General features: G+C 48.4%; 2 protein-coding genes across 2 annotated transcripts; both read left to right on the forward strand.

The window, feature by feature from the left end:
• The first annotated feature begins 837 nt into the window (after window positions 1–837).
• Window positions 838–1,851, forward strand: LOC120672947 (early nodulin-like protein 1). Its single transcript, XM_039953586.1, has 3 exons — window positions 838–1,021; window positions 1,131–1,357; window positions 1,493–1,851. Exons 1-3 carry the CDS (start codon window positions 838–840, stop codon window positions 1,712–1,714), a joined length of 633 nt encoding a protein of 210 aa, XP_039809520.1. The 3' UTR covers window positions 1,715–1,851.
• Window positions 1,852–4,277: 2,426 nt separating this feature from the next.
• On the forward strand, window positions 4,278–5,031 carry LOC120676222 (protein RALF-like 22). The gene has a single exon (XM_039957453.1). It carries the CDS (start codon window positions 4,392–4,394, stop codon window positions 4,794–4,796), a length of 405 nt encoding a protein of 134 aa, XP_039813387.1. The 5' UTR covers window positions 4,278–4,391; the 3' UTR covers window positions 4,797–5,031.
• Window positions 5,032–18,494: the final 13,463 nt, after the last annotated feature.

An 18,494-nucleotide genomic window follows, 5' to 3' on the forward strand; every position in this document is an offset into this window, starting at 1 on the left:
GGCGACGACATGGCCGCATGACGGCATGGGTGCCAAATCTTTCAGAGAAGAAACGGTTTTGATTGCCTTTGTACGCTGCAAGTACTGGTCACACACCTGCACTGTTTCACGCGGCAGAACAGTGCAACCAGAAGGAAATGGGGGAAAAAAACTGAACAGAAAATGATGGCCACTGTGAAAACGAAGGGTTTATCGCCGGGCAAGCCCATTACAAAAAAAATGGCTTGTTGATTGGATTGTTGTTGCCTCCTAGCAGCTGTTGGATCGGCCCAATATAAAACGGCGCCCATTTTCGCACTTGGCTTGGAAGGTCATGACGGCCTACTTAAGCTTCATTAGCCCAACCCATCCAGGCCCATCCTGAACCCGGCCCACATAGCCGATGGTCAGTCAAACTGGTGACCGTCGTGTGTGTCCTGTGTGCTGTAGGCAGTAACGCCACTGCGCCGTTACAACATGCCAGCCGGTTGCCTTGCTAATGCTTCGCCGAGGTAAAGGAATGGCGCAACTCCTCGGCGCTGGGTAAAGCTCAGCATCAGTAACGCTGCCCACAGCTAATTGCTCCCTGCCTCACTAACGCCATGAGCCCAACGGTAACATCACACCAGCCTCGTGTATAAATACATGCAGGATCCATGGTCACCGAGGCACAGAGGCCAGACCAAGTCTCAGATTCAGACGCCGGCCGGCCAGCATCAGCTCTAGCAGCACGGTAGGCGATAGGTTAGTGATACAGTAGTGAGTGGTCGTTAGTGCTATAGAGGAATCGATCGGAGTTTCGATCGGCAGCCAGCCATCGATCGAGGAGGGACTTGGCACGATCGAGCAGGCGGGGCGATGGCGGCACGGATGGTCGTCGGAGTGGCCGTGGCCCTGCTCGCCGTGCTCCTGGCGGCGGCCACCACCGGCGCCGACGGGCGCGACTTCCACGTCGGCGGCCGCGCCGGGTGGGCGCCCAACCCCGCCGAGCCCTTCAACACCTGGGCCGAGCGCAACCGCTTCCAGGTCAACGACACCCTCGGTGAGTACTGAGTAGACACAATTGTGGCCGGCTTTCCGTTGTTCGCCATGGATGGACGTGCGCGCGAGCGAGTGACGACCTTGCATTGCCATGCGCGTGCGCCGTGCAGTGTTCAGGTACAACAAGGACGCGGACGCCGTGCTGGTGGTGACCCCGAGCCACTACGACGCCTGCAACACCACGGAGCCCGTCCTCCGGCTCGGCGGCGGCGACTCCCGCTTCGTGTTCAACGCCTCCGGGCCCTACTTCTTCATCAGCGCCGACGAGGGCCGCTGCAGGGCCGGCGAGCGCCTCATCGTCGTCGTCCTCGCCGTCCGCAACAACGGCGGCGGCAACACGCCGTCGCCTGCGCTCTCGCCGCCGCCGCCGCCCAAGTCGTCATCGTCGCCTCCCGTTGGAACACCTGCCCCGCGTGCGTTGACCCCGCCGCCCTCGCCACCGAAGTCGTCATCGCCACCGCCCAAGTCGTCGTCGTCGCCGCCGACATCCCCGCCTCCTGCTGCCGCACCTGCTCCGCATGCTTTGCCCCCACCGCCGCCGGCGGGGAAGAATGCTTCGTCGTCGCCGGCGCCGGCGACAGCGCCTGCTGCCACGAACGTGACGTCGTCGCCACCGTCACCGTCGTCCGCGGGCGCCTTGAAGGGTGGCGTCCTTGCGTGCCTTATCGTCGGTGGAGCAGCGATTCTAGTCTGATATGGTCGATCGGTCTCGTGCCCCGGACCTGCAATCCATGTTCGTTGGTAACGATGAAACCTGATTGTCGTCTTTCCTTCAGTTGGTGATTTAGAATTCCTAGCTTTCGCGTCAAAACATCTTTTTTTTTTTGTTCGTTCGATTATCGAGATTTTTCAGTCGTTGGAAGTGGGATATATAAATCTTTAGAATGAATGTTAAGACAAAGAGATACTATGTATGCTGTCGTTCTAGTTTCGTTTTTGCGATGATTCGATCGTGCACAAGATCTCATTATCGTATTTGTGAGATATTTGAAGTATTTTTTGTAGTAACAAATCTAGTGATATTTTCTCACTTAATTAATACTCCCTCCATACTTGAAAAGAATGTCGTTTTGGATAGTGGCACGGTCTCCAAAGTTTAACTTTGACTACTTATTTTTATACAAATATTTATCGCAAAGTGATATATTTATACTTTAATGAAAATATTTTCAAGACAAATCTATTCATATGATTTTTGTATTTTGAAACTCAACAATTTAAAAGTTATTTATAATTTGAGTTTTGCTATGGTACTCCGAAGTGATTGTGGACCGTAGATTTAATGTCATATTACCTCCTAAGAAGTAATGATTTTAATGTTTGTTTTATATATTTATAGGGAAGTATCTTACTAGATCTAACTTCCATGCATGATCAGATAGGAGATCTAATATTTCTTTATTTTTCCTCCTCACGTGGCCCGTCATTCTCATGATCAGATATTTAACGTTACTTTTCTCCTCTCATAACGTCTACATTGTCATAGTTACTAGCGTGGCAGATCGGCCGGTCATTCTCATGATGACATGATCAAATATGTAATGTTTAATAATTTATTTTTTCTCTCATCGTTGCTCATGTCATGGATCTGTTAAGAAAAAGTGACATGCGGCGCATGATTTAATATAGGATCTTACAACAGTGTGTGATATGTTTTCTCCTAATGCATGAGTGAGTTGTATCATTTTTTTCCCTAACGTGACATGGTCATACCCAACCAAAAACAGGCAAGCATCCCAGTGCCACACGTGTCCTTGTTGGTACTTGTTCAATGGCTCGATCGTATATTTTTCTCAACCGATGAACACGAGGTCATGCGTACTAAATGTACACAACCAAGCTCTATATGAACACGTTCTGTATGCATAGTAGGATTGAGAAAAAAGTTGTGGAAAAATCAAAACAAAATATGACCGGTCTTGGGAGATAATGCCGCAGACCTGCTGTGATATGTGACGGCGTGCATGCATCCATGCATTGTATTGACTGGGGTTTGGGGAGAAGTAGTTAATATCTTCTTTTTGTTTATTTTCGAATTAATTTTTTCTTTATAATCAATGGTTCAGATTTGATTCACATATTACCTCCTTGGAGGTAAAAGGTGTACCGTAGCAAGGCCCTTATAATTTATGTTCCCAATGTTTGACCCAAATCTTATCCAAAACGATATTCTTTTCGGGTATGGAGGGAGTATTTATCAAAATCCAAGTTGCTCCCCCCCCCTCTGTTTGACTGGTTGTGGCTTGTAGCTGTGTTGTGAGAGAAAAGTATCGTTGGGGTCTTGCGAGGAAATCATCTAATCCTTTTTTTTTGGGAAAATACATATTAATGAGTCTTCCTTAATTGGTGTACTAAATTATAATCAATATGATGTGGCTGTGGAGTTAACAAGGTATAGTGGTATACTAACTATAGCTAACAATATATTTTTCTAGTTGTAGGAGTTATTAGAAGAATGAATTTTTTTCCCGGCTTCCACTTGAATTGTACGATAAGGGCTGGCTTCACATGCCACCTCGCAAGGATGGCAAATGGTAAATAGCTAATTATATTTAATTTTTTTGCCACTACTTGAGGGGTGCAATCAATCCCTCTGACATTTATCTCTCTCATGGCAAATCACATACAACTCGCCTCGCAAGGATAGCAAATAGTTAATTATACCCATCCCTTATGATGGCTACTTAAACTAGTTTTGTTGTACTAGCACAGTGGCATTTGATTACAATTCTTTTGCCTAGCCTAGAGAGCATATATAGGATGATAGAAGCGATACCAATGGATCCTACTGTGGTCAAGAGCCCTCAGGAAGGAGATGAAGGCGTGCATGGGCTAAGTGCAAGGGCGAAAAACAATGCTGAATGTTACAAACTGAACTTTTAAAAAATTTTGTTGGTTATAAAAACTTGTTACTATCTAAAATTCATATTTTAAAATTCCTTCCAGGCGTATGCACTCGTCTCCCAAGTCCCAACACCACATGTTGAAGCGTAGGATTGGAGAACTAGCCGGCAGCGGCGCCCAAATCAGGCCAGCTTGGGCATACCAAATAACCAGCGCATGCAAAAGCCTTCATGGCTGCATGCATCCTATGGCTATGCCAGCGTGGAGTAGCGGAGGCGGGGCGAGGCCGCGACGCGCGGGCGCACCGTCCATGGCAGCGTGTGGCAACCCTGGTTTGTCTCCCGTCCAACGCCTTCCCCTCCAAATGGCCTCCGCCGTGCTCCTCTTCATCTCCCCCTCCTCCTCCTCCTCCTCCTCCTCCCCTTCACAGAGCGAGAGAAGGCAGGGAGGAACACATCCTTACCCTAGCGCGCTAATTAATTAAGCTGCAGATCGAGACCCGGCTCGGAGGAGGAAGAACAAAATCAATGGCGGCTCGCCTGGTGCTGGTCGCGCTGCTGGTGGCGGTCGTGGCGGCGGCGGCGTGCCTAGCCGTCCCGGCCTCCGCGGGCGTGCCCGACATGGGCGGCCTGGACGCCCTGGCAGCGGGGGCGAAGACGAAGCAGTGCTCGGGCGCCGTGGGCGAGTGCGGCGTGGACGAGGCGGAGGAGCTCGGGCTGAGCGGCGGCGGCGCGGGCGAGGCGCTCCGGCGGACGCTGGCGCAGCGGCAGCCCCAGAACCGGTACATCAGCTACGCGGCGCTGCGGGCGGACCAGGTGCCGTGCAACCAGCGTGGGCGCTCCTACTACAGCAACTGCGGCTCGCAGAAGGCCGCCAACCCCTACCGCCGCGGATGCTCCGTCATCACGCGCTGCGCCCGCAACACCAACTGAGATGCGGCCGTCCATGGGGATCCGCCGGCCTGCCTGCCTTGCTCGCGCACAAACATCGCAGCTCCGGCGGCAGTGGAGGAGGAGGAGGAGGCGGCGCTACGACGACGATACGAACCCAATGCAAATATTGCTTGCTGTTCTTGATTGATTGACTGCCATGTTTATTCATTTATAATTTGATGACAAGAGACTCTTTACTAAAAAGAAAATTGTAATTTAAGCTGAGTTGATTTTGTTTTGGTCGATTCGTGTTGTTGGATCAGAGTACACGATGTTAGTTTGGGCACCACAAGTGCCTCAACTTCAGATGATACTAACCGAGCGATCATCGGCACCGGGCTCGTGATTACACGGGGGGTTGAGGCCTTGAGGGGATCATATTGTTGGCTTGGAGGCTTTATCCTACAGATCTTTGCTTAAACCAAAAACAACTAAAAATAACATTTCACCTCCTAAAAGAACAAACCATCTGTATGCATGTGTTTACTGATCCAGTTGCGGTATGGTCAGAGATCAGAGCAGGAGCAGATCACACATGTAACGCCCTGCCTCGCGGACAGTCCGCTTGGTACGGCGGACGATCCGCGACGGCTCTGTTTCACCTGCTCCGTGACCGAGGATAGTCGGTCGCCGCCACGTACCGGCCATCGAGCCTTCCCCGGCCACCCCGTACGCCGCATTGAAGGCGAGCACATCCTCCTCACCCACCCGGGCCCACTCCCTCACACTCTCTCTCTCTCTCTCTCGGTTCACTCTCCCTCTCCCTCCCGACGTCATGGGCGACGCTTGAGCGCCCTCCCCTTCACCGGCCAAATCCGCGCATTCCCCCCATAGATTTCAAATCCACCACACCAGAAGCTCGACCACCTCCCTAGCTCCCTCCTCAACCCCTCCAACCACAGCCACAACCCCTACCTCGCCGGGAATCTCGGATTCCCCGGCCGTCGGTCTTAGTTTGGTCCAAACTCAACCTCACCGTGGAACTCCATCGTCCGAGCACCATTTCCTTCGACCAAGGGCTCAAATTGATTGTAAGTGAGTCGCTAATGCTCATGCTCCCCTCGTTCCTCCACGTTCTTGTTGTTTCCACGCACGTTCACGACGATGTCGTTTTGACCACAACGGGCCGCACGTCGCCGACTAGGTTAGGATTGAGTTCTTCGTGTGCATCACTCATGCCCGTGTGCGCCTCGTCCAATAGATGGTGTAGTGCTAGCCTCTCCATTGGTCGGGCCACCGTCGGCGGGAACGGCGCGCCGCGGCGCCACGCCGGCCTCACTGGTGGCGGCGCGCGGTGTCAAAAGATAGGAATCGCGGACGGTCCGCCTAGGAGGGCCGGACAGTCCGCAGGTCAAGTTAGAAGTTGTCCAGAGATGATGTTGTCTCTGGTGGGTTTCGCAGGGTTGAACTGCGGACGGTCCGCTAATGGAGAGCGGACAGTCCGCTAATGGAATTGGCAGAGTGAACTGTGGACGATCTGCCAAGGAGGGACGGACAGTCCGCGGTAGAAATTAAAAATTTGTCCAGAGGCTTCGTTGCCTCTGGTGGTTTTGCGGAGTTAAACTGCGGACAGTCCGCTATTTTGGAGCGGATAGTCCGCCGTATAGATTTGAAATTGTCCAGAGAGGTAGTTGGTTCTTATGGGTCTGCAGAGTTGAACCGAGGACGGTCCGCCACTTGGGTGTGGACAGTCCGCAGGGCATTTCAGTTTGAAGTATAGTCGTTGCATCATTGAGCTGCACTCAATTATTTCATATACATTCATGTAGCATCCGCCGTTGAGGACATCGTGTTTGAGGTGATTGCGGCACCGCAGGAGCAGCCAGAGAAAGCCTAGGAGGAGAGGCGTGAGAACCCGGCCCAAGGCCCGTCTGACCCTAGCTCTGAGCAGCAGCCCGAAGGCAAGCCCCGGTGCACATCCTATTAATTTAAATTATGACACCTATATATGTATTTATTACTTGTGCATTACGTTTAGGAGTTGTTTGAAACTCTAGTTGCATGAACCCTAGGTTTCCTTGAGTTATACTAGTACGTATAGGACGATAAAAATGCTATGCTAGATATGGTTCGGTAAAAGTCAAATAATTTCCAGTTACTCACGAGATAAAGGTTATTTCATGTTTCCATATATGAGTTACTAATCTTGGAAGGAAATGAAGAATAGAGTTTGAGACCGGGCAGAGAAAAGTGTAGCTCTGTATGTGTCGGTTAAGGACCGTACCGTTGTCGGCCCTGCTGATCATGTATGAACTGTACTAACTGCATGCCGGGAGTAGGAGGTAGTCGAAATCGGTAAGCCTAGTACTGCCTCACTTCGAAAGTACAGGATCCCATCTCACCTCCTGGGGTAGTCGAGTAGTCGCAGAGAAATGGGTTGTACGTATTTATTTTTGGTGGTCTCACGTTGAGCACGGCTGACCATATGATGGTGGGGCGATCCTGTAGTTCGAGGCGAGGAGGGGAATGGTTGTTGCGTGTGGTCCGACGGGGCCTATGTGTGCCGTGTTAGTTAGGTCCACCTTGCAAGGTTAAATCGAATCGATTCGCCGTCAGTCGCTCTCGGACATGGGCACCTTGATCACTGCGTCACAGCGTAGTCTCGAGTTGGGGCATGTATGGCATAGGAATATATTCACTTGGAATGTTATTATATGTCTCATCATGGTTGCTCTAGATATGCCAATATAGTTGATGGTCAAGATATATAGAATCATGAGCTAAAATATGGAAAAATAAGGATTCACTTTTAGACGCTTTTATGCAAAATAAACCACCAGCCAAAAACTTTGCATGTCTAGATATGTGGGCTATGTATACCCGGAGTCGGGTAAGTCTTGCTGAGTATTAGTTGCTCAGGGCTTTGGTTGAAATATTATTTCAGGACACGCGGACGTAGACTTCTGTCCCTGCTGCGTTAAGTTCATTCGTTGGGACGCAGAGGGATGGGAGGTTGTGGAGCCAGACACATAGTTAGGGGTCTCCTCGGCATACACGTGTGGTAGTTGTAGGCCCCTTTCCTCTATTCGAACCTTAATTTCGGTATTGTAAAGTTTATAAACTATGTATGTATTCAACCTTGAATTGTAAAACTCAAGGTAGAGTCTTATGTATATTGTTGTATTTTCAAATAGAGTAAAGTCGCTATTCAAATAAACTATGTATGTATTCCTCTATTGGATTGTAAAACCCATGTCGCCGAAGCAAGGACAGTCGTCCAGTCAGCAGAATCAGAAAGGCAAAGTCGCTCACTTCAAACCGGGACAAGTGCATTACACCACCCTTGAGAGTATTCCGGCGGGAGCTCCAGTGATGGCGGATATGTTTTCTATAAACGATCGTCCCGTCACCATATTGTTTGACTCTGGGGCATCTCATACATTCATTAGCAAGGAGTGTGCCATTAGGCTAGGATTGAAAATAGAAAACATGCCAAATCCATACAATATTCATTCGCCCGGGGGCCAATTAATTACCAGCCAAATTGTCAGGCGAGTGCCTCTCCAGTTACAAGAAAAAAGATTTATAGCACATCTTATAGTACTCCCAACTCAAAGAGTGAATATTATACTTGGCATTAACTGGATGAAGGAACAAGGAGTTCTTGTAGACACTAATGCACATTCTGTGCACATAAAACCATCTGACCATGGGTCTATGACCTTATCTTTAAAGAACCTTGAGTCAACCACTTCCAATGTGAATCACACTGAGGGCAATGTGGTGTGTGAGTACCCGGATGTTTTTCCGGAGGATTTACCCGGGATGCCACCGGATCGCAATGTTGAATTTGCAATTGAATTGCAACCGGGAACGACACCAATTTCCCGAAGACCTTATCGGATGCCATCCAATGAACTGGTGGAATTAAAGAAGCAATTGCAAGAGCTGCTCGACAAAGGCTATATTCGTCCTACCACTTAGCCCTGGGGCTGTCCAGCACTTTTTGTTAAAAAGAAGGATCAAAGCCTCAGGTTGTGTGTGGACTATAGACTTCTGAATGCGTCACAATCAAGAATAAATATCCACTTCTCCGGATTGATATTTTGTTTGATCAGCTATTCGTGGCCAAAGTATTTTCCAAGATTGATCTCCGCTCGGGTTATCATCAGATCAAAATCCAAGCCGAAGATATTCCTAAGACGTCTTTCTCTACCAAATATGGACTTTATGAATATCTGGTGATGTCCTTCGGGTTAACAAATGCTCCGGCACATTTCATGTATCTCATCAACTCAGTATTTATGACCGAGTTGGATAAGTTTGTTGTGGTTTTTATCGACGGCATTCTTATATTTTCCAAGAATGAAGAAGAGCATGCAGAGCATCTTCGCATTGTCCTTCAGCGTCTCAAGGAGCACAAGTTATACGCGAAATTCAGCAAGTGTGAATTTTGGCTCATAAAGGTGCAATTTCTAGGCCATGTCATCTCGAAGGACGGTATTTCTATCGACCCCAGCAAAATCCGAGATGTGCTAGATTGGAAGACCCCTGAGACAGTTCCAGAAATTCAAAGTTTTCTTGGGCTAGCAGGATATTATCGCCGGTTCGTACCGGACTTCTCCAAAATTGCTAGGCCCATGACAGAATTGCTTAAGAAAGGGGTGAAATTTGTTTGGGATGACAAATGTGATCAGGCTTTCCAGACTTTGAGAAAGCTTTTAACGTCAGCCCCTGTTCTGGCTTAGCCAGATATCACTCGACTCTTCGATGTTTATTGTGATGAATCAGGTACGAATCTTGACCTCATTCTCATTACTGCCTTTGACTTAGCCAGATATTACTCTGGCCTTGATGTTTGTGTGTAATGCATTAGGTACGGACCTCGGCTGCGTCCTTATGCAAGATCAGTGGGTGATTGCTTATGCTTCCAGAGCTCTCAGGCGGCATGAGGAGAATTATGCTACTCATAACTTAGAGCTAGCCACAGTGGTCCATGCACTAAAAATCTGGCGACATTATCTTCTAGGTAGTCCGATTCATATATATTCAGACCACAAGAGTCTCAAATATATTTTAACCCAGAGCGAGCTGAATTTTCGTCAGAGGCGGTGGTTAGAGTTAATTAAGGATTATGATCTGGAAATCCATTATCATCCGGGTAAGGCAAATGTTGTTGCCGATGCATTGAGTCGCAAGGCAAGTTGCAACTGCGTCTCAGCTACAGTTTTGCATGAAACTTTGTGTCAAGAAATGGAGAAGATGAATTTGGCTATTGTAGCTGAGGGTACTCTTGCTAACATTGTTCTCACTCCAACTCTTCGAGATCAAGTTATTGCGGCTCAGAAAGACAATATTGGCATGGAAAATATTAGGCAAAGACTCAGAGAAAATGGCCCTCGAGTGGCATGCTTCCATTTAGATGGCGAGGGTGTTTTATGGCTTAAGAACCGGCTGGTGGTACCTAAGGATTTAGAACTCCGAAAACAAATTCTTGATGAGGCTCACCTCTCTAGGTATTCCATTCACCCGGGCAGTAACAAAATGTATCAAGATCTCAGGCAGCGATTTTGGTGGACCAGGATGAAACGTGAGGTCACCAAATATGTGTCGGAGTGCGATATTTGTCGAAGGGTCAAAGCAAGTCATCTCAGACCTGCTGGCATGCTACAGCCTTTGGATATTCCTTCGTGGAAGTGGGAGGATATTAGTATGGACTTCATTGTTGGTGTGCCTCCCACATCGAAGGGGTATGATTCTATTTGGATTATAGTTGACCGCCTCACTAAATCCACTAATTTTCTTCCAGTGAAGACCCGTTATTCATCTCATCAATATGCTGAGATATATATGGCACGCATTGTGAGTCTTCATGGCGTACCCAAGACCATCATTTCAGACAGAGGCTCACAATTCATTGCACGTTTCTGGGAACAATTGCAGGTCTCTCTGGGCACTCAGCTTATTCGCAGCTCAGCTTATCACCCTCTGACCGATGGTCAAACTGAGCGAATCAATCAAATTCTGGAGGATATGCTTAGAGCCTGTGTGCTCTCTTATAGCAAAAAATGGGATGAATGCCTACCTCTAGCGGAATTCTCTTATAACAACAGTTATCAGGAAAATATCAAAATGGCTCCTTTTGAGGCACTATATGGGCGGAGGTGTAGAACTCCAGTGAATTGGTCAGAAGCCGGGGAAAGGAATGTGTTCGGCCCAAATATGGTCAGTGAGGAAGAAGAACAAGTCCGGTTTATACAGGAGAATTTGAAAATAGCACAATCCTGGCAGAAAAGCTATGCGGATAAGAAATGTCAATCAGTTTCGTTCCAAGTGGGAGACCATATTTATTTGCGGGTATCGCCAATGAAAGGAGTCCAGCGATTCGGAGTGAAAGGAAAGCTCGCCCCTCGTTGTGTTGGCCCTTTTCCTATCATTGAGCGGTGTGGGCCGGTAGCATATCGCCTGGAACTTCCTGCCCAATTATCCGCGGTTCATAATATTTTCCATGTCTCTCAGCTCCGGAAATGCCTGCGTGTTCCAGAAAAAATGATTGACATAGAGAAGTTGCAACTGGAGCCTGATCTTATCTATTTTGAGTATCCAATCAAAATTGTTGATCACAAGACCAGGGTCACTCGGAATCAAACCAGTGATTTCTATAAAGTACAATGGAGCAATCACTCTGAGCGGGAAGCTACTTGGGAGACGAAGGAATTCTTTCAATCCAAGTGTCCTGAGTTACTACAAGCCTATCAAGGTACCTAAAATTTCGCTCTCGTTTCAATTTTTGCACTGCCGTCAAAATCTCGGGACGAGATTTCTTTTAGGGGGAAGGATTGTAACGCCCTGCGTCGCAGACAGTCCGCTTGGTACGGAGGACGGTCTGCGACGGCTCTGTTTCACCTGCTCCGTGACCGAGGATAGTCGGTCGCCGCCACGTGCCGGCCATCGAGCCTTCCCCGGCCACCCCGTACGCTGCATTGATGGCGAGCACATCCTCCTCACCCACCCGCGCCCACTCCCTCACTTTCTCTCTCTTGGTTCACTCTCCCTCTCCCTCCCGACGCCATGGGCGACGCTTGAGCGCCCTCCCCTTCACCAGCCAAATCCGCGCATTCCACCCATGGATTTCAAATCCACCGCACCAGAAGCTCGACCACCTCCCTAGCTCCCTCCTCAACCCCTCCAACCACAGCCACAACCCCTAACTCGCCGGGAATCTCGGATTCCCGGGCCGTCGGTCTTAGTTTGCTCCAAACTAGACCTCACCATGGAACTCCATCATCCGAGCACCGTTTCCTTCGCCCAAGGGCTCAAATCGATTGTAAGTGAGTCGCTAATGCTCATGCTCCCCTCGTTCCTCCACGTTCTTGTTGTTTCCACGCACGTTCACGACGATGTCGTTTTGACCGCCACGGGCCGCACGTCACTGACTAGGTTAGGCTTGATTTCTTCGCGTGCATTGCCCATGCCCGTGTGCGCCTCGTCCAGTAGATGGTGTAGTGCTAGCCTCGCCGTCTGTCGGGCCACCGTAGGCAGGAACGGCGCGCCGCGGTGCCATGCCGGCCTCACTGGTGGCGGCGCGCGGTGTCAAAAGATAGGAATCGCGGACAGTCCGCCTAGGAGGGCCGGACAGTCCGCATGTTAAGTTAGAAGTTGTCCAGAGATGATGTTGTCACTGGTGGGTTTCGCAGGGTTGAACTGCAGACGGTCCGCTAATGGAGAGCGGACAGTCCGCCGTAGAGTCTAGAATTTTGTCCAGAGACGTTATCGTCTCTGATGGAATTGGCAGAGTGAACTGCGGACGGTCCGCCAAAGAGGGCCGGACAGTTCGCCATAGAAATTAAAAATTTGTCCAGAGGCGTCGTTGCCTCTGGTGGTTTTGCAGAGTTAAACTGCAGATAGTCCACTATTTTGGAGCGGACAGTCTGCCGTATAGATTTGAAATTGTCCAGAGAGGTAGTTGGTTCTGATGGGTCTGCAGAGTTGAACCGAGGACGGTCCGCCACTTGGGTGTGGAGAGTCCGTAGGGCATTTCAGTTTGAAGTATAGTAGTTGCATTATTGAGCTGCACTCAATTATTTTATATGCATTCGTGTAGCATCCGCCGTTGAGGACGTCCTGTTTGAGGTGATTGCGGCACCGCAGGAGCAGCCGGAGCAAGCCCAGGATGAGAGGCGTGAGAACCCGGCCCAAGGCCCATCTGACCCTAGCTCTGAGCAGCAGCCTGAAGGCAAGCCTCGGTGCACATCCTATTAATTTAAATTATGACACCTATATATGTATTTATTACTTGTGCATTGCATTTAGGAGTTGTTTGAAACTCTAGTTGCATGAACCCTAGGTTTCCTTGAGTTATACTAGTATGTATAGGACGATAGAAATGCTATGCTAGATAGGGTTCGGTAAAAGTCGAGTAATTTCCAGTTACTCGCGAGATAAAGGTTATTTCATGTTTCCATATATGAGTTTCTAATCTTGGAAGGAAATGAAGAATAGAGTTTGAGACCGGGCGGAGAAAAGTGTACCTCCGTCTATGTCGGTTAAGGACCGTACCATTGTCGGCCCTGCTGATCATGTATGAACTGTACTAATCGTATGCCGGGAGTAGGAGGTAGTCGAAACCGGTAAGTCTAGTACTGCCTCACTTCGAAAGTACAGGATCTCATCTCACCTCCTGGGGTAGTCTAGTCGCGGAGAAATGGGTTGTACGTATTTACTTTTGGTGGTCTCACGTTGAGCTCGGCTGACCATATGATGGTGGGGCGATCCTGTAGTTCGAGGCAGGGAGGGGAATGGTTGGTGCGTGTGGTCCGACGGGGCGTATGCGTGCCGTGTTGGTTAGGTCCACCTTGCAAGGTTAAATCGAATCGATTCGCCGTCAGTCGCTCTCGGACATGGACACCTTGATCACTGCGTCACAGCGTAGTCTCGAGTTGGGGCATGTATGGCATAGGGTTATATTCACTTGGAATGTTATTATATGTCTCACCATGGTTGCTCTAGATATGCCAATATAGTTGATGGTCAAGATATATAGAATCATGAGCTAAAATATGGAAAAATAAGGATTCACTTTTAGACGTTTTTCGGCAAAATAAACCACCAGCCAAAAATTTTGCATGTCAAGATATGTGGGCTATGTATACCCGGAGTCGGGTAAGTCTTGCTGAGTATTAGTTGCTCAGGGCTTTGGTTGAAATATTATTTCAGAACACGCGGACGTAGACTTCTGTCCCTACTACGTTAAGTTCATCCGTCGGGACGCAGAGGGATGGGAGGTTGTGGAGCCAGACACTTAGTTAGGGGTCTCCTCGGCATACACGTGTGGTAGTTCTAGGCCCCTTTCTTCTATTCAAATCTTAATTTCGGTATTGTAAAGTTTATAAACTATGTATGTATTCAACTTTGGATTGTAAAACTCAAGGTAGAGTCTTATGTATATTGTTGTATTTTCAAATATACGGCGTGCTTGTAACATCTGCGCTCACCTTCGTGTGAGACTATCGGTGATGTTTTGATCGGGACGTGAGCTGAGAAAGGATTGTCAAATTAAACCATTATGCTAATGCGCCCGATATTTTCAAATGACGGTCATTATGTTTAATTGAGAGTTTTAATTTGCTGGTTGCGCCACAACACAGTGGTTAACTGATTCCAACTCTGAATTGTGATCGTGAAGACCGTGCGTGTGAACCAGCTTGAGATCAATTTGACGGGACGTGATTGTGCAGTACTGAAGCTGAAGAGGAACCGGCTGAATCACGTTTCCAATTCTGAATGTGTTGAAAGCCTGAAACCTCTGTTCCGTTTCTGATCTAGGTTGTCCCCAAATTTGTTTAAAAAAAAGAGAGAATCTTACCATTTATGATTATTAAATAAAATTTGTTTATAAAACTTTTTACGCGGATGGGTTGTAAATCCCGAGACGAATCTAATGAGATATATTAATCTATAATTAACGGATGGTTACTAGCATCAATGTTGCAAATTATGGATCAAGTAGGCTCATTAGATTCGTCTCACGATTTACAACTCATATGTGTAAAAAATTTTATAAATAAATTTTATTTAATACTTCAAAATGACAAAATTCTCTTTGATGTGACGGGGTGTAAAATTTTTGGGAGGGATCTAAACACACCCCTACAAAAGCTTGAGATGGCATGTATGGACAAGCAGCCTATCTACGGCAGTTTCTTCATTAGATCAACAATACAAATAACTTTCTATTTTACATTCTAACTAAAGTAGAGTATGATTCAAATACAGTTAATGACTTTCTAGTCCTTCCATGTACATCCTGCAGCCAATCAATCTATTTGAGAAAAAAATAATCCATAGTATGCCTGGATATAATTGGTGAGGCACAATTGCTACATAATAAAGAGCATCAATTGCTTAATTTCTGGTAGTACATTTGATATTTGTGAGCCAAAACTTTAAGTGATGCTAGAAGTAGCTTGTAACCGAACTTTATGAAGTAGTAATTCAAAGATCAGTCTCGTGTCCACCTTGTCATTCCCGAGTGTTTATTTTTCATTCATTTTTCGGATGACTTTTTGATTTGCGAGATTTACTTCATTTTTTCTGCAAAATTCTTTTTAATCTATTAAACCTCATAGCCGTTTCTTTTTCCCGAGTGCTTCTTTTTCGTTCGGATTCATACAGTTTTGAAGAAAAAATTTGCGTTTGAAATTTCAGTTTGGGTCTTTCTTTCCCTTTGTTCTCCTTCGCACGAGATGTGACCGCTCGCAGGCCGTCGAGCCCAGCAGCGCAGAGGCACCTGCGGGCGGCCAGCTTGCGTAGCGGCAGGTGCACGAGGCCCAAGGCAAGGGCGCGCGCCAGCCCAAGCGCGGGGGCTCGCCACCAGCGGGGCAACCAGGCTTCTTGACTAGGCTCGGCCCACAAACACTTCCCAGGAGCAGCACGTGGCCTGCACATTTCAGGGAAGTGTTTGTGGCTCTTAGCTTGCATTTTATTTTCAGCACATGTTTATTCATGCACTCCTGATTGGACAAGTCTTTGCAAGTTTTAGTCAAATAAATCTTTGCAAGTTTTCGGTGAGACCTGTGATCAGTTTTTTTAATAAGCTTTACTTCCGTTTGATTTTAAAATGTGCTAATTATTGTTGAATCCTTGGTCAAGTGAAGCTTTATAGCCTTTGCTCGAATTGTTTACTTCTCGGTTGCTTCTATTTTGTGTCTAGCTGTCGATGTTTAGTTGCTCAATCTGTTGCTTGTCTGGTAAGATTATCTTGAGTAATTTTGGCTTTCTCTTTGTGTTGAGCTTTTCGTAATCATTCCTAGGATGTGCTTGTCATGAGCTGGGTTGGGCCATCTTGGCGGTTAAAAGAAAGATACGTTAGGTTGAATTTGGGATATAAATCTTGTTCTTATGGAGAACTTTTAAAAGCACTCATTCAACTCCTCTGGTCCGATCCTTCATTACTGTAAAAACGTCTGCCAAGATCGCTTCACGCAACCTATAAAAAAAATCGCTTCACGCAAAAGTCACATTGCCACGCACTTTGCCATAGCCTACGCATGCAAGCAGAAACTTAGGATTTGTCCACGTCCACTCCATCACCCGTACGTATCCCATTACACTTACACGCCTAGCAAGCGTATCATCGTACCGTATTCGTATGCTACCTGTCTTCCCAGCCTGATTTTGCAAAATCCTATCCAATCTTATGCTTGTCTGCAGCTCCGTTCTTTTCTTTCTTTCGCAAAACCTTATGAGAGCCAGGCAGCCGGAAGGGCCCTGCGGCAGATGAGGCACGGCAGGCGTACGTACACACGTACACGATGGCGATACGGTTCAGATGCAGGCTAGCTTCAGGCAGGCGTTGGCGCTGGGTTTTTCCGTCAATGCTTTGCACATGACTCCTCCGGCCATCACGCTGACAGAGAAGAGGAGGCCGGCCGGGGACCTGATGACCTTCTGAAACTTCAGTCTGCAGCAGGGATTCTCTTGTGTCTCAATTTGTATGCAGCACACTCTCGAAGAGTGGTTTTGTGTGGAGTACACCGTGAAAACTAAATTTATCTCCAACACATTGTGAAATTGTGATTTTGTCTCCAACACACTACCCCGAATATAATAATCGTTTGTAGCTGATTGAAAGTGTAAAAGACCATTTTGCCTATGGACTCACTTGTCATCTACTTACTTCGGCAGGCCACCGCTCTCGTCCGTGCCTACTCCCACGCGCCGACCGCTGCCGCTCCCCGCGCCGGCTCCTTTAACAGCCCAAAAATTTCATTAAAAAAATCACTTATATTCAAAAATTATTTTCAAAACCTATTGCAAAATTCATCTCTTGAGCTCAATCCCTTTGTTGTCTAATCTCCACCTTTGCCTAATCTTCATTCAATCATTTTTCCCTGTCAATCCAACGATGCAGCCAATCATCTTCCACCCTTCCTAATCTCTCTTCTCTCTCTAACCTGCACATGCACTCACACGAGCAAGCTGAAACAGCAATCAAGCTATGCACTTGAATATGCGGTTCTTAGAAGCACACGAACACCAAGCTCGCACGCCAACCCTTGCTGTGCTCATCTCGCCCTGCTCGAGCTACTGCTGCGTCCACGCCCTTGTGGCTTGCCCCCCCCCCCTCTCGCGCTCGCGATGCATGCACGACAAGCTGGCCCCGCGACGGGACCGCGCGCTGCACCCAGCATCACGCCGTGCCGCCCACCGCCGAGTCCCCACCTCGCTGCAGCCTTCTCGCCGGCCAAGCCCGCCTTGTCGCGCATGCTTCAACGCTGCCATCGCCTCAGCTACAAACTCGCCGATGTGCATGTTGACGCCGAGCTACCGCAGCCCACGCCGTCGTCCTTGCCGCCTTTCCTCGCGTGATGCCGCCGCTGGCCACCGCGCCTATAAAAGGACGAGGCCGCGTAGAGCCCCGCCATCGGCCCAAGCTCGCCGAGTCGCCCCGCTCCGCCGCTCCTCCCTCGCTCAGTTCGCCCTCCTCTGTTTCCCACCAAGAACAGACCACCCATCGATCTCCCTAATCGAGCCTTCCTGGTTCAATTCCTTTCGAGGTGAGCACCCCCATACCCTCCTATACATGCTCCAAGCCGAGTTTTCCCTATTGCTGCCTGTGCTGAGCTGCCCACGAGCTCCCGGCCGCCGTAACCATGGCCGCCGCGGCCGCCGCAACCCACCTTCGCTTCCCATGCCCGGAGTCCCCAAAGTGAAATCCCCTCACCCTCCTCTCTCTCCCCATGCTCTCAGCTTCGACAATGGAGGCCGGAAGCGCCGTTCCGATGGAGCTCAGAGAGCTCGTGCTTGCTGCCATGGCGGCACTGGGAAAAGGGGACGAAGTGAAGGCAAGTCTCATCGAACCCTTACTTTGACCATGATTGATCCTAAGTGAGGTTAAATATAAAATTTGCTAGACTTAGGGATTGCATGAGATGATACACTAAGGGAATGAGAGAAACCATTGATTGAAGCCATGTTGCATATTGATTTACTGTCAGACTGGCAAATTATCAGACCTTGTTAATTGATGAAACTCGAATGGGAATGAGACCAGGGCAGTGTGGAATGTGTTGGTGCATGCGCTACCGTGGTGGTAGACTTGCGACCGAGCTCTGTCGTGGTGATATCTCGGGTTTGGTTGGTTATGGTTGTTGGCTGCTCTGATGAGCCTTAAGTACCGAGTGTTGTTGTGCCGTCTCACCTAACCTAACCTTCAGTACGACCACATGAGCTTGTATGGGTAAGCCTTAGTCTAAT

Source organism: Panicum virgatum, chromosome 5N (genome assembly GCF_016808335.1).
Source record: "Panicum virgatum strain AP13 chromosome 5N, P.virgatum_v5, whole genome shotgun sequence".
NCBI classification, from domain to species: domain Eukaryota; kingdom Viridiplantae; phylum Streptophyta; class Magnoliopsida; order Poales; family Poaceae; genus Panicum; species Panicum virgatum.

What these genes read in the sequence shown, in the direction of transcription:
- LOC120672947 (XM_039953586.1), top strand. Translation starts at nt 838, where the DNA reads ATGGCGGCACGGATGGTCGTCGGAGTGGCCGTGGCCCTGCTCGCCGTG. An exon ending in CCAGGTCAACGACACCCTCG is followed by an intron (nt 1,022 to 1,130) that starts GTGAGTACTGAG and finishes TGCGCCGTGCAG; the next exon opens with TGTTCAGGTACAACAAGGAC. An exon ending in GCAACAACGGCGGCGGCAAC is followed by an intron (nt 1,358 to 1,492) that starts ACGCCGTCGCCT and finishes CCCAAGTCGTCG; the next exon opens with TCGTCGCCGCCGACATCCCC.
- LOC120676222 (XM_039957453.1), top strand. Translation starts at nt 4,392, where the DNA reads ATGGCGGCTCGCCTGGTGCTGGTCGCGCTGCTGGTGGCGGTCGTGGCG.